The sequence below is a fragment of the Apis laboriosa genome, unplaced genomic scaffold (genome assembly GCF_014066325.1).
Source record: "Apis laboriosa isolate Shangri-la unplaced genomic scaffold, ASM1406632v1 scaffold5_cov152, whole genome shotgun sequence".
Classification (NCBI taxonomy): Eukaryota; Metazoa; Arthropoda; class Insecta; order Hymenoptera; family Apidae; genus Apis; species Apis laboriosa.
The window spans coordinates 5,270,898-5,284,636 of record NW_025223857.1 but is presented as its reverse complement, the minus strand read 5'-3'; the positions used below and the strand labels follow the sequence as shown (position 1 = coordinate 5,284,636).

The following is a 13,739-nucleotide window of genomic DNA, read 5'->3' as shown; positions in this document are numbered from 1 at the left end:
TAAATTATGTCTATTCCTCTTACTATCCATATTTCCAGTATTATAACTATTGTAGAAACAATTGTCGTTTTAAAAGGATGAATCTTCTTCCTTCCAGAATAGAAGAAATCAATCTGATAAGTGCAATTAAACTCGACATTTGATGATATTCTATGTATCTAACGAATATATAATTTTTAAGTATAACTTCGATTCGTTTCTTTATACGACAGGTATACATCATTGCATATTTAAATTAATCGACATTGTGCGACAATTGTATTATAGATAAGAAAATGATAATTCTACGGTTGTATTGACACCTGCCACTTATGTTGAAAATCGAACATCTATGATTATTCTGAAATATTGATTCCCATGGCTGCAATATGGCATTCGCTAAACATTCGGTGATAGACAAAAGATTTTCAAATTATTGTGTATTGAAAATTATTAAATTCTAAAAATTATCTCTAAGTAGTAGTGTACCAATAATACTAATTTATTCGACTTCCGAAATATGAGTTCTCTTTGTTGGATTCAGTCGAATATTGTTATTTGCAAAATGTGGATAGTATAGATAATTTTACAAAAGTATTTCTAAAACTATTTCTTCTCGATAAAATTTGAAAATTCTATTTTTAGTTCATCATAAGTGAAATGAATTCTATGAAATGTTGATCAATTTGTTATTTTGATATGATTTTCTTATGGTAATATATAATCTTTTTTATACATTGAAATATTATAGCATTTTGTTTTATTTATATGTTTGATAAAGTCATTTATATTATTTAACAATAGATATAATAACTATGTTATTACTATTATTCACATCCTTATTTACTTTATAGAAAATATAATATATTTAATATATTTTCGATATATATAACGTAGATTCATTATTTCAGCGACATTATCATTGTGAAATACGACATGCACGTTTTAAAGGTCTTGAAAAGAAAATGATTGTAAGTAATAATTGATATAATACAACTATATTAGCTTTATATTATATACGTACTATTCCGAAATTTTCTATGTTCATTTCATACAATCCACCTGCCGACAACGTACATAATTTCTTACTCCTTATTTGCATTACGTAGAGTACTTTTTGAATTCGCACAGGTGCTCTATACCATATGGAATTGTATCTATTATAATATCGTTACATTAATACTTGTTAAAATAATTTATTATTTATATTTGCATAGAATGAACACGTACATGTTATTTGAAAACTCAGAACAATGATCCAAGAGTACTTGTCCAGGTAAACTGAGTACGAATAAATGGAATTGATTAGCCCCGCAAAATACAGCGCTTCTAATTGCTTCTTCTGGTCTATCCAAATTTACAACTGCCTGTAAAATATGTACGTATGTTGATAAGCTAATTCTAATTTTAATTGTTTGATTTTATTGATTAAATTGATTTTTACTTGGACAGCTGTCGCGCTTATGGCCAACATATTTAACCCAACTTGAATAAGATAACTATTTCGATTACTTTCATTCAGAATATTATAAAACCTCAAAATTTAACGCATGAATGAATTAGTTATTATAATTATTTGAAAGGTGTATTTTATTGTTATTTGATAAATACAAACTGGATGGCTTCATCGTGCATGATCACGCAATTCTTAATTTGCTCGTACGTATAATTATTTAAAACAGTTTCATTAAACGATTTTGCATTCCTTATTACTTTTTGCACTTGATATCTATATATTTATGATGAGAAATATTTATAAAAAAAGAAATAATTATAAGGAGAAATATAACATTATATACTTATATATGTTTTTTGTAGCATGATTATATTTACCCGCAAACTGTAAATAATCCGCTGCAGTGATGAATTATGAGAATCAATAATGAATCTACGGCAACTGAAGTCACCACAACTATAATTGATCCCCAAGCAAGTTGCAAATATACATAGAAAAAGTAATCGTGATCGTTAAAAATCAAATAATTAACTTTGAGAAGTTGTTGTCGTGGTCGAGTTTCATTTAGTGGAAGAAATACATCTAATATAGGAGAAATTAATGGAATCAATAAGAACAATACCAAAGCTATTAACAATGCACCTAAAAAGTATATACTTAATAATTTACAAAATTTGAAAAATATTAATAAAAATGATGTTATTTAATAATTATACTAGTTAAAAGCAAAATTGATCAAAACTCTAAATTTATAAAAATTTATAATAAAATTTAAAATATTGAATTAATTAATTCATTAATTAATTCAATATCAAACATATATCTACTTTTTTCAAAACAACTTATCAAAAATTAAATAATTAAACTTGACAAAATTTACGATCAATTTTGCTTCTGACACAATTGACAAATTAAAAATCTAAAAAATTATAATATACTGCGATATAAGTGTGCTGTTTTGTTTCCTCGTATAATAGTTTTATCGAGAATATGCAATTCATTATTTAATTTCAGCTTGTTCCACTCATTTGTTACGAATTGAAATAATTTGTCAAACTAGAAAATAATATATTTTTTTGAAAAAATATATTATTCTAAAAAAATTCTTTTGTATAATTAAAAAATTACTTACGTTTTCTCTATAGAAATATATATTTAATATTTTAACAGCACTAATAGTAGCTGCGATAAAATGTGGTAGACCCTCGATCACTGCATCCATATTCTTGTCACATAACGACGTATATAACTCTATTGACTAATGATTACAAATTTCAATTGTTTAACATTACCTTTATTTTATTATGTAGAATTCACTCGATTCACTTTCCTCATTTCTATAAAATGTTCAACGTGATTTCCTTACCGTTGGAACAATATTGCCTGAAATACTAATCACCACCATTGTTACTATAAAATTTCTGAACTCATTCTTTAAACGCGGATCTTGTCCCAAAAGTTGAAAATATTTCTCGACCATTTTATAGTAAGGAATATCAAATATATTGGGACACTGTCTTCCGGTTTTCTGAAATACTAAATGTCTTAAATTTAAATTAATTTTACTATAATTCGTAATTGAGTTATTTTAAATATCAGAAATATAATTAATATGAAATTAATAATGTTATTTAAAACAATAATTATGAAATTAAAAAAAAAAAAAACAAAAAATTATTTTGTTACATTCTGCTCTTGTTTTTCTTTTTCTTACTATTCATATTTTTAAGTTCATAACTTGAAACTAATCTGAAAGATTGAATGTTATTTTTTGTTAAGTCAATCTGACGAATATAAATCTAAAATTATGTTTCGATAGTATTGTATCACATATAATTGCAGAATAGCAATATCGATAATAACATATAACTATGTAAAATTGCAGAAATAACATATGACTACAAATCAGTCACTTATCAATTCATGTTATAGAATAATTTTTAAACTATGATATTGTCTACAGGCTTTGTATTGTAGAGACAAGAAAATAGCTTGATAATTGATGTCCGGCAGTTAACTTTGGAGAAAGAAGATCTATGATTATACTAAAATATTGATTACGCTTGTTGCAGTATGGAGTTTACTAAGCGTACAATGACAAAAGATTTTCCAATAATTTTCCACTTAAATTTGTCGAACGAATTCTTAAAAAGTAAATTTATTCGCAATATGTATTCGTTCTCGGTGTTTTCAATAACAATATCTACTGCCGATGATTCTCATTTCATTTCGAAGAAAATGTATATAAACTTTATTCTTTCAGATTAAAATTATTAATTATAATATATTTTTAGAATAATATTCAATCTCATAAAAATTGAATCATAATTCTGATAAAGTTTACATAAATTTAAAATTAATACATAATAATTAAATGAAAAATATTGTTTTATAATGTATGTATGTGATAAAGTTTTTGAAATATATTAAATACATACATATTATTTGCAAATTCAGTAGAATGATCCAAAAGTATTTATCCAGGTAAGCTAAATAGAAATAAATAGAATTGATTAGTTAAACAAAATAAAAAATTCTGTATTGCTCTTCCAGGTCTATTTAAATTTTAATATAATAATAAATCAATAGCTGAAAAATCAAGAAATTGATTATAAAAATTTTTTTTTTTCAAGTTTTATCCAAGTTATCATTATCAGAATTGTCTTTACTTGAACAGCTGTCGAACATAGTTAATCCTCAATCAGGTAACTACTTCTGTCATTTATAATATTGCAGAACTTCAAAATGGAACGAAATAATGTTAGTCATTAATAACTAAATGATAATGTATTTTATTATTTTTGTATACGAACCATATGGCTTCGTTATGCGTGATCACGCAATTCTTGAATTTTTTATAACTAATATAATTTGTCGAAATAACTTCGTCAATCGATAAATTTGATTTTGATGAAGTTTTCTTGATTTGATATTTATTTAATTACAATAATTTAAAAAATTAAAAGCAACCCAAAATTTTATTGTAGAAATATATTTAAAATATACATTTAATAAAATACAAAATATCCAAAGAAAAATATTGTTATAGTATTTAAAATTGCGATGTGTGAATAATAAATATAATTTTATAAAACTTTATGGATCAACATTTACTATTATATTATATATTATATCATTTTGATAAAATAAAAAAATTCTTTTTGTAATTCACTGAAGGTGGAATAATGCTATGAAATATTAGTCAATTATTTTGGTATCTGTAATATATCTGTATCTTTTATATATTACAATATTATAATATTTTGTTCATTTGCAACATTTGTCTTTTTGATAAAGCTTTTTTATACTATGTAATATTAATAATGTACATATTAATTATTTCTACTACTATTCGTATCCTCAGTTAATTTGGACAGAGAATATAATAGATTCAGTTGTATATTTTCTATAAACGTCGTAGAATTATTATTTCAACGACATTATCATCGTGAAGTATGACATACACGTTTTAAAAGTCTTGAAATAGAATTAAATAATAATTAACAAAATATGTATTATTATCTTTGTAATATCATATACTATCATATACTACATACTATTCCGAAGTTTTCGATATTCATATCATACAATCCACCTGCAGTTAATGCACATAGTTTTTTACTTCTTATTTGCATCATATAAAACATTTTCTGAATTTCCAATGATGTTCCATACCACATAGAACCATATCTGTTTTAATATTAATCAAATATTAAATTCGAGTTACCGATTATTATAATTATTTATACTAAATATATACATAGCATTTGCAAAATTAGCACAATGATCCAAAAGTACTTGTCCAGGTAGACTGAGCAAAAACAAATGAAATTGATTAGCTCCAAAAAATACAGCGCTTCTAATTGCTACATCCGGTCTATTTAAATTTATAACTGTCTGAAAAATAAAATAATTAATTAAATAAAATTTTCAACAGTTTGTATGTGTCATTATTCGAATAATTATATTTACTTGAACAGCTGTCGTACTCATGCCCAGCATATTTAATCCAACCTGAATTAAGTAACTATACTGACAGTTTTCATTCAAAATATTATAAAACCTCGAAGTGCAATAAAAAAAAAGCAATTTAATGCAATAATTATTTGCTAGTATATTATATAATTGATATTAATTAATAAATACGCACTCTATAACTTCATTATGCATGATTACACAAGTTCTAAATTTTTCATACGACGAATTCTCAGACAACGCATCTTTAGAAATTAAATTCGAATTCATTGTTGCTTCTAAAACTTGAACTCTGTATTTGTCAAAAAATTGGCAGCAAAAATCATGAAATTTATCATTAAAAAAATTTGTACTATTTCGAATATTTTATATTTATTTGCATTACGATATATACCCACACACCGCAAATAATCCACTGTTAAAGTGAATTATAAGAATATAGAACCAATCAGCAGCGATTATAGTCAGTACAACAATAATTGATCCCCAAGCTAACTGTAAATATACGTAAAAAAAATAGTCATCAGTGTCGAAAATGAGATAATTAACTCTAAGTAGTTGTTGTCGAGATCGAGTTTGATTTAATGGATGAACAATATCCAGAATAGGAGAAACTAGTGGAACCAGCAAGAACAAAATCAGAAAAGAAAATAAGGTATCTGGAAAGACAGGTTTATTTTTATAAAATTTAAACGAAAATAATTAAGTTCAGAAATAAAGATAATAATACTTACTTCGATACAATTGTGCCATTCTTTTGCCTTGCATGATTGTTTCATCAAGAGCATTTAATTCATATGTTGATTTTAATTGTTGCCATTTTTTTGTCACAAAATGGAGCAATATGTTATACTATAAAATAATATGAATAATATTTACAATCATTTATTTTATAAGAATTTGTTAAAAAATAATAAATTTCTCTTACATTTTGTCTGTTGAAATGTAAATTTAATAGTTTAACGGCACTAATCGAAGATGCGATAAAATGTGGTATACATTCAATCACACCGTCCATATCCTTGTTACGTAATGATATATATAATTCAAGCGTCTAATGATTGAATTATTTAATAACATTACCTGATTAATTATTTTACTTCGTGGAATTTATTTTATTTAATTTCGTTTCTATGGTATTTTTTTCTAGAATGTTATTAGTATATTTTTCTTACCGTTGGGATGAAAATGCTTGCAATACTAATTACCAATATAAATACAATAATATTTCTAAATTCGCTTTTTTGACGTGGATCTTGTCCTAAAAATCGTATGTATTTCTCCATCATTTTATAATAAGGAATATCATATATTTCATTATGCTGTTTTTCAATTTTCTGAAATACTGAAAGTTCTAAAGATAAATTTAAGATATTATTTATTATTAAATTGTTTCAAATATATATGAAAATGATTAATATAACATTAATGTTACAATATTCAAAGCAAGATAAGTTTCTTTTTAATTTTAATCTTCAATGTGATTTTTTCTTACTATCCATGACAGCAACGTTGCAACTTGTACGATCAGTATGAAGTAAATGTCTTTGAGTGAATTTGTATGATCTAAATCTATGCGTATTTTTCTTTCTAAAACTGTAAAAATCAATCTGACGCAATTGAACACGTTACTTGATGTTACTGAAAATGACTACCAATCATTCACTTACTTGACATATATAGATTAAAGTATAATTTTCAAGACAGGGAACAATTGTATCGTACATAAGAAAATTCTTTTTCCAATAACTTTATGATATCTGCTTATGCAATAAAATTAAAGGTACATGATTGCCTTGAAATATTGATTTGTATTTAATAGTTTCAGTAAGATATTGGATAACAGACCGAAGATTGTCATATCACTCTATTGAATTTTTATAAATTCTAAAAATATCTCTGTATTTCTATTTGTAGTACTTTGTAGTAACAATATACAATTGTATTTTTAATTAAGAATTTTTTTAATTAAAGAAAGAATCTAAGATAATTATTTGTAGAATATAAATATCTATTGTAACTTTACAAAAATGATAATTGTTTGACTTGATCTACTTAATGTTTTTAGTGTTTATTCTTTCATCTTAATTGAAACAGTGAATATTTGCAACACGAAGTGAAATTTTGATAAGACATTTAATGTTTCGTTTAATACCATATAATTCATTAAATACCATATAACAAATGTAATTTGATAATTTTATTCTTATATTCAATAATATAATTTAAATTATTCAATACATACATTCATACTAGCAATATGCAATCATATTTATTTTGCTCTAAAATTTTTTGTTAAATCTGTATATGATTTGATGTTTTACGGATAACATTATTTCAGCGACAATATCATAGTAATGTATGACATACACGTTTTTAGAGCCTTGAAATAAATATAAATAATTATTAATATTTATTAATATATATTATTAAGAACTTTATATATTGCAATACATACTGTTCCAAAGTTCTCCATATTCATTTCGTATAATCCACATGCCGTTAATGAACATGTCTTCTTACATCTTATTTGCATCACATAAAACATTTTTTGAACTTCTATTGGCATATTATACCATGCAGACATAAATCTGTATATATAATATTAGCAAAGTTACATTTGTGCTCTTAGTCATTTACCTTCTATATAAGAACATGCAATACATACATATTATTTCTTAAATTAGAATAGTGATTCAAAAGTATTTGTCCAGGTATACTAAGAATAAATAAATGAAATTGGGCAGCTATAAGAAATACAGCGCTTTTAATTGCTATCTCCAATTTATCTAAATTTAAAACTATCTGAAAAATAAAACTATTTATTATGTAAAATCTTTTTTTATCTCTTTTTGATTTTTCAGATTAGTCTTTACTTGTACAGCTGATATGCTTGTTGCCATTATATTTGTTCCAACTAAAAAGAAATAAGTATTTCGACTACTCTCGTCTAAAATATCGAAAAACCTAGAAATATTATGAAAAAGTAAATTAGACATATTCAATGATTAATTTATAACTTATTATTCTCAATTATTTGATAAATACGAACTGAATAGCTTCATTATGAACGATTAAACAATTTTTAAATTGTTCGTATATATGTATATTCGAAAAAACTTTTTCAGTGAATATTTTTTGAATTTGGTACCTAATAAAAGAGGAAATGATTAAAATTTATATATTAAATATTAATAATATATGAGAAGATTAATAATGTATTTTTTATAATAATATTTACCCACATACTGCAAACATTCCACTATTATGATGAATTATAAGAATATACAACCAATCAAAAATAATTACGATTATCACACAAACAAATGAGCTCCAAACTAATTGAAAATATACATAAAAAAAATAATCTTCGTGGTTAAAAATCAAATAATTAACTCTATATAGTTGTTGTCTTGGTCGAGTTTCATTTAAAGGATAAACAATGTCCAAAATAGGAAAAATTAATGGTACGAAAAAAAAAATTATCATAGCGACCAATAATGTATCTGAAAAGTATGCATAGTATACTTTATTATTATATAGATTATATTTAAAAAATAAAAATAAAAAATAAAAATATTTTAAATAGATAAATACATTCGGATTGCAAAAATAATATCGTACTTCGATATATTTGTGCCATTTTATTGCCTTGCATTATGATTTCTTCCAGGATTCGTATTTCATTGTTTAATTTCAACTGATACCATTGTTTTGCCACAAATGTAAATAATTTTTTGAACTATAAAATATAATATTTTGTACTAAATACGATATTTATATAATTAGATATTCACATACGTTTTCACTGTTGTTATATATATTTTGTAGTTTAAAGATAGCAACTACACATACACCTAAAGACGGCAAGCATTCAAGCATAGCATCTATATTCTTTGCACATAATGATGTGTATATTGCGAGCATCTAATGAATTTCATTTCGATTATTTAATAAAATTATCTTATTATTGTATTACATGCATTTTTTCAAAATCATTCTTTTTATTATTTTTTTTAAAATATTCAATATTGTTTTCTTACCAATGGCAGAGTAACGCTTATAATGGAAATCGCCACTAAAATTATGATAATATTTCTAGGTGGATATAATCCTGATAATGTTAACCATTTCTTCAATGATTTGTAATAAGGGATCTCAAATATATCAAGACACTGTCTTTCATATATCTGAAATACTAAATGCTGTAAATTCAGATTATTTTTCCAAAAAATCATTTCTAATATGTTTATATAATATATTATATATAAATATATATTGAAATAATATAAAAATACAAATAACATTAAATGTAATTCAACGTTTTTTCTTACTATGCACATTTGCAATATTGTAAAATTGTAGAAACTTGTTCCAAAACCAATATCTTCTTAAATGTCTTTCTTTTTAGAGAGGAAGAGATCAATCTGATAAATGCAGTTACATTCAATGTACGATAATATTCGATGTGTAACAGTAGGTATTACGAATAATTGCGAATCATTTCCTTGTAAGACACATATGTATTATTGCACACTTATTAAATTAACTTATGCAACAATTGTTTCGTAGATAAGAAAATGACTGTACAAAACAGCTATATTGGCGTCTGCCATTTATGCTTAAAATCGAAGATCCATGATTATCTTGAAATATTGATTGCTTGCAATATGGTGCTTACTAAACGGTCAGTGATAGACAAAAGAATAATTTTCAAATTATTGTATATTGAAAATTATTGAATTCTAAAAAAAATATATTTCTGTATTCAATAATATTAATTTTTTGGATTTTCAACTATGAATTCTCTTTTTCAGAATCAGTGAAAAATTGTTATTTGCGATGGATAATATATATAATTTTATAAAACTTTGTAGATCAACATTCACTTTATATCACTTTAAATTCGCTAAAATAAAAAAATTTTTTTTATAATTTACTGAAAACGGAATGGCGCTGTGAAATGTTAATCAATTCGTAATTTTGGTAAGATTTATAATATTTTTTATACATTACAATATTACAACATTTTGTTCTATTTATGTGTTTGACAAAATTTGTTATGATGTTTTGCTACTTAATATTAACAATACATATTAATTATTTTTACTATTATTCGTATCCTCAATTAATCTGGATAGAAAATATAATAGATTTGTATATGTATACATATATTTTTTATGAACATCATAGAATCATTATTTCAACGACATTATCATCGTGAAGTATGACATACATGTTTTAAAAGTCTTGAAAAAAAATTAAATAATAATTAAACAAAATATATATTATTATAATATTTTTATTATATACTACATACTATTCCGAAGTTTTCAATATTCATATCATATAATCCACCTGCAGTTAATGCACATAGTTTTTTACTTCTTATTTGCATCATATAAAACATTTTTTGAATTTCCAATGATGTTCCATACCACGTGGAATCATATCTGTTTTAATAATAATCAAATATTAAATTCGAGTTATCTTAAATTATAAAATCTTTATAATTATTTAGTACATACAATAAATACATACATAGTATTTTCAAAATCAGCACAATGATCTAAAAGTATTTGTCCAGGTAGACTGAGCAAAAACAAATGAAACTGATCGGCACCAAAAAATACAGCGCTTCTAATTGCTACATCCGGTCTATTTAAATTTATAACTGTCTGAAAAATAAAATAATTAATTAAATAAAATTTTCAACAGTTTGTATGTGTCATTATTCGAATAATTATATTTACTTGAACAGCTGTCGTACTCATGCCCAGCATATTTAATCCAACCTGAATTAAGTAACTATACTGACAGTTTTCGTTCAAAATATTATAAAACCTCGAAGTGCAATAAAAAAAAAAGCAATTTAATGCAATAATTATTTGCTAGTATATTATATAATTGATATTAATTAATAAATACGCACTCTATAACTTCATTATGCATGATTACACAAGTTCTAAATTTTTCATACGACGAATTCTCAGACAACGCATCTTTAGAAATTAAATTCGAATTCATTGTTGCTTCTAATACTTGAACTCTGTATTTGTCAAAAAATTGGCAGCAAAAATCATGAATTTTATCATTAAAAAAATTTGTACTATTTCGAATATTTTATATTTATTTGCATTACGATATATACCCACACACCGCAAATAATCCACTGTTAAAGTGAATTATAAGAATATAGAACCAATCAGCAGCGATTATAGTCAGTACAACAATAATTGATCCCCAAGCTAACTGTAAATATACGTAAAAAAAATAGTCATCAGTGTCGAAAATGAGATAATTAACTCTAAGTAGTTGTTGTCGAGATCGAGTTTGATTTAATGGATGAACAATATCCAGAATAGGAGAAACTAGTGGAACCAGCAAGAACAAAATCAGAAAAGAAAATAAGGTATCTGGAAAGACAGGTTTATTTTTATAAAATTTAAACGAAAATAATTAAGTTCAGAAATAAAGATAATAATACTTACTTCGATACAATTGTGCCATTCTTTTGCCTTGCATGATTGTTTCATCAAGAGCATTTAATTCATATGTTGATTTTAATTGTTGCCATTTTTTTGTCACAAAATGGAGCAATATGTTATACTATAAAATAATATGAATAATATTTACAATCATTTATTTTATAAGAATTTGTTAAAAAATAATAAATTTCTCTTACATTTTGTCTGTTGAAATGTAAATTTAATAGTTTAATGGCACTAATCGAAGATGCGATAAAATGCGGTAAACACTCAATCACACCGTCCATATCCTTGTTACGTAATGATATATATAATTCAAATGTCTAATAATTTAATTTATAATGTTATCTGATTATTTATTTTATCTCATAGAATTTATTTTATTTATTTTGTCTCATTTTTTTTGTAGAATGTTATTTAAAATATAATTTTCTTACCGTTGGAATGACAATACTTGCGATACTAATTATCAATGTAAATACGATAATATTTCTAAATTCACTTTTTTGACGTGGATCTTGTCCCAAAAATCGTATGTATTTCTCCATCATTTTATAATAAGGAATATCATATATTTCATTATGCTGTTTTTCAATTTTCTGAAATACTGAAAATCCTGAACATAAATTTAAATTATTATTTATCATTAAATTGTTCCAAATATATATAAAAATGATTAATATAACATTAATGTCACAATATTCAAAATAAGATAAGTTTTTTTTTTAATTTTAATCTTTAATGCGATTTTTTTCTTACTATCCATGATTCCAAAACAGCAACGTTGCAACTTGTATGATCAGTATGAAGTAAACGTCTTTAAATGAATCTATGTGGTCTAAATCTATGCATATTTTTCTTTCTGAAACTGTAAAAATCAATCTGACGAATGCAATTGAACATAATACTTGACGTTACTGAAAATGACTACAAATCATTCACTTACTTGACACATATAGATTAAAGTATAATTTTCAAGACAGAGAACAATTGTATCGTACATAAGAAAATTCTTTTTCCAATAACTTTAGGTTATCTGCTTATGCAATAAAATTAAAGGTAAATGATTGTCTTGAAATATTGATTTGTATTTAGTATTTTCAGATATTCGATAATAGACCGAAGATTATCATGTAACTCTATTGAATTCTTATAAATTCTAAAAATATCTTTGTATTTCTATTTGCAGTATTTTCTAGTTTTGTAGTTAGAATTGTTTCGGTTTTTAACTACGAATTTTTTAAACTAAATATCTAATTTCAATTATCAATTGTAAGTCATGCAGATATATATTAAAATATCATTTGATGATATTGAGATACAGTATATTGTAAATATAAATATCCGTCAAAATCTGTGAAAATGTCATTTAATTTAGAAATGGAAGATCTGTAATTATCTTGAGATATTAATCACATATAAATGTCATTCATTGAATAATGATAAACGATAAATTTTCAAATAATTTTTTTGAATTCTTTTACATTCTTATTAAAAAAAAATTATAAAAAAGATATCCTTTCCAGCAATGTTTTCCAAGACTAATAATTTCTTCATTTCATTTGAATCATTTGATAAGTTAAGTTTATCACAATTGCAAGGCGTTAAAATCACGACGAGCACAATTCACAATATAATAATAATCTATATGTATAAATTATCATAGATCATTTAAATCATTGCTTTAATAAAAAGGAAATTAAAAATCTTTTATTTAAATATATTATAAATAGATTATATAATAATAATAATTAATCGAAAAAGAAAAGTGTTTGTATAATAATGTTAGTTATATGATATGGACATTAAAAATAAAAATAATTCATCATCATTGATTATAT

At 23.9% G+C, this 13,739-nt stretch overlaps 2 protein-coding genes across 2 annotated transcripts; both read right to left on the bottom strand.

Moving 5' to 3' along the window:
• Nucleotides 1-881: 881 nt before the first annotated feature.
• Nucleotides 882-12,686, bottom strand: LOC122718292. The gene is made up of 37 exons (XM_043943192.1): nucleotides 12,658-12,686; nucleotides 12,336-12,514; nucleotides 12,096-12,221; nucleotides 11,902-12,019; nucleotides 11,562-11,826; nucleotides 11,343-11,459; nucleotides 11,164-11,254; nucleotides 10,952-11,088; nucleotides 10,731-10,863; nucleotides 10,619-10,659; nucleotides 10,351-10,366; nucleotides 9,454-9,615; nucleotides 9,212-9,337; nucleotides 9,035-9,152; nucleotides 8,652-8,916; nucleotides 8,463-8,561; nucleotides 8,287-8,377; nucleotides 8,079-8,215; nucleotides 7,869-8,001; nucleotides 7,753-7,793; nucleotides 6,906-7,020; nucleotides 6,145-6,262; nucleotides 5,960-6,024; nucleotides 5,805-5,905; nucleotides 5,582-5,702; nucleotides 5,408-5,467; nucleotides 5,196-5,332; nucleotides 5,024-5,125; nucleotides 2,802-3,000; nucleotides 2,568-2,693; nucleotides 2,374-2,491; nucleotides 1,813-2,077; nucleotides 1,595-1,708; nucleotides 1,424-1,514; nucleotides 1,210-1,346; nucleotides 1,004-1,136; nucleotides 882-932 (listed from the first exon to the last, which is right to left on the bottom strand). Exons 1-37 carry the CDS (start codon nucleotides 12,662-12,664, stop codon nucleotides 882-884), a joined length of 4,455 nt encoding a protein of 1,484 aa, XP_043799127.1. The 5' UTR covers nucleotides 12,665-12,686.
• On the bottom strand, nucleotides 4,862-6,714 carry LOC122718158 (odorant receptor 63a-like). Its single transcript, XM_043942942.1, has 9 exons — nucleotides 6,586-6,714; nucleotides 6,339-6,464; nucleotides 6,145-6,262; nucleotides 5,805-6,069; nucleotides 5,586-5,702; nucleotides 5,408-5,498; nucleotides 5,196-5,332; nucleotides 4,993-5,125; nucleotides 4,862-4,912 (listed from the first exon to the last, which is right to left on the bottom strand). Exons 1-9 carry the CDS (start codon nucleotides 6,697-6,699, stop codon nucleotides 4,862-4,864), a joined length of 1,152 nt encoding a protein of 383 aa, XP_043798877.1. The 5' UTR covers nucleotides 6,700-6,714.
• Nucleotides 12,687-13,739: the final 1,053 nt, after the last annotated feature.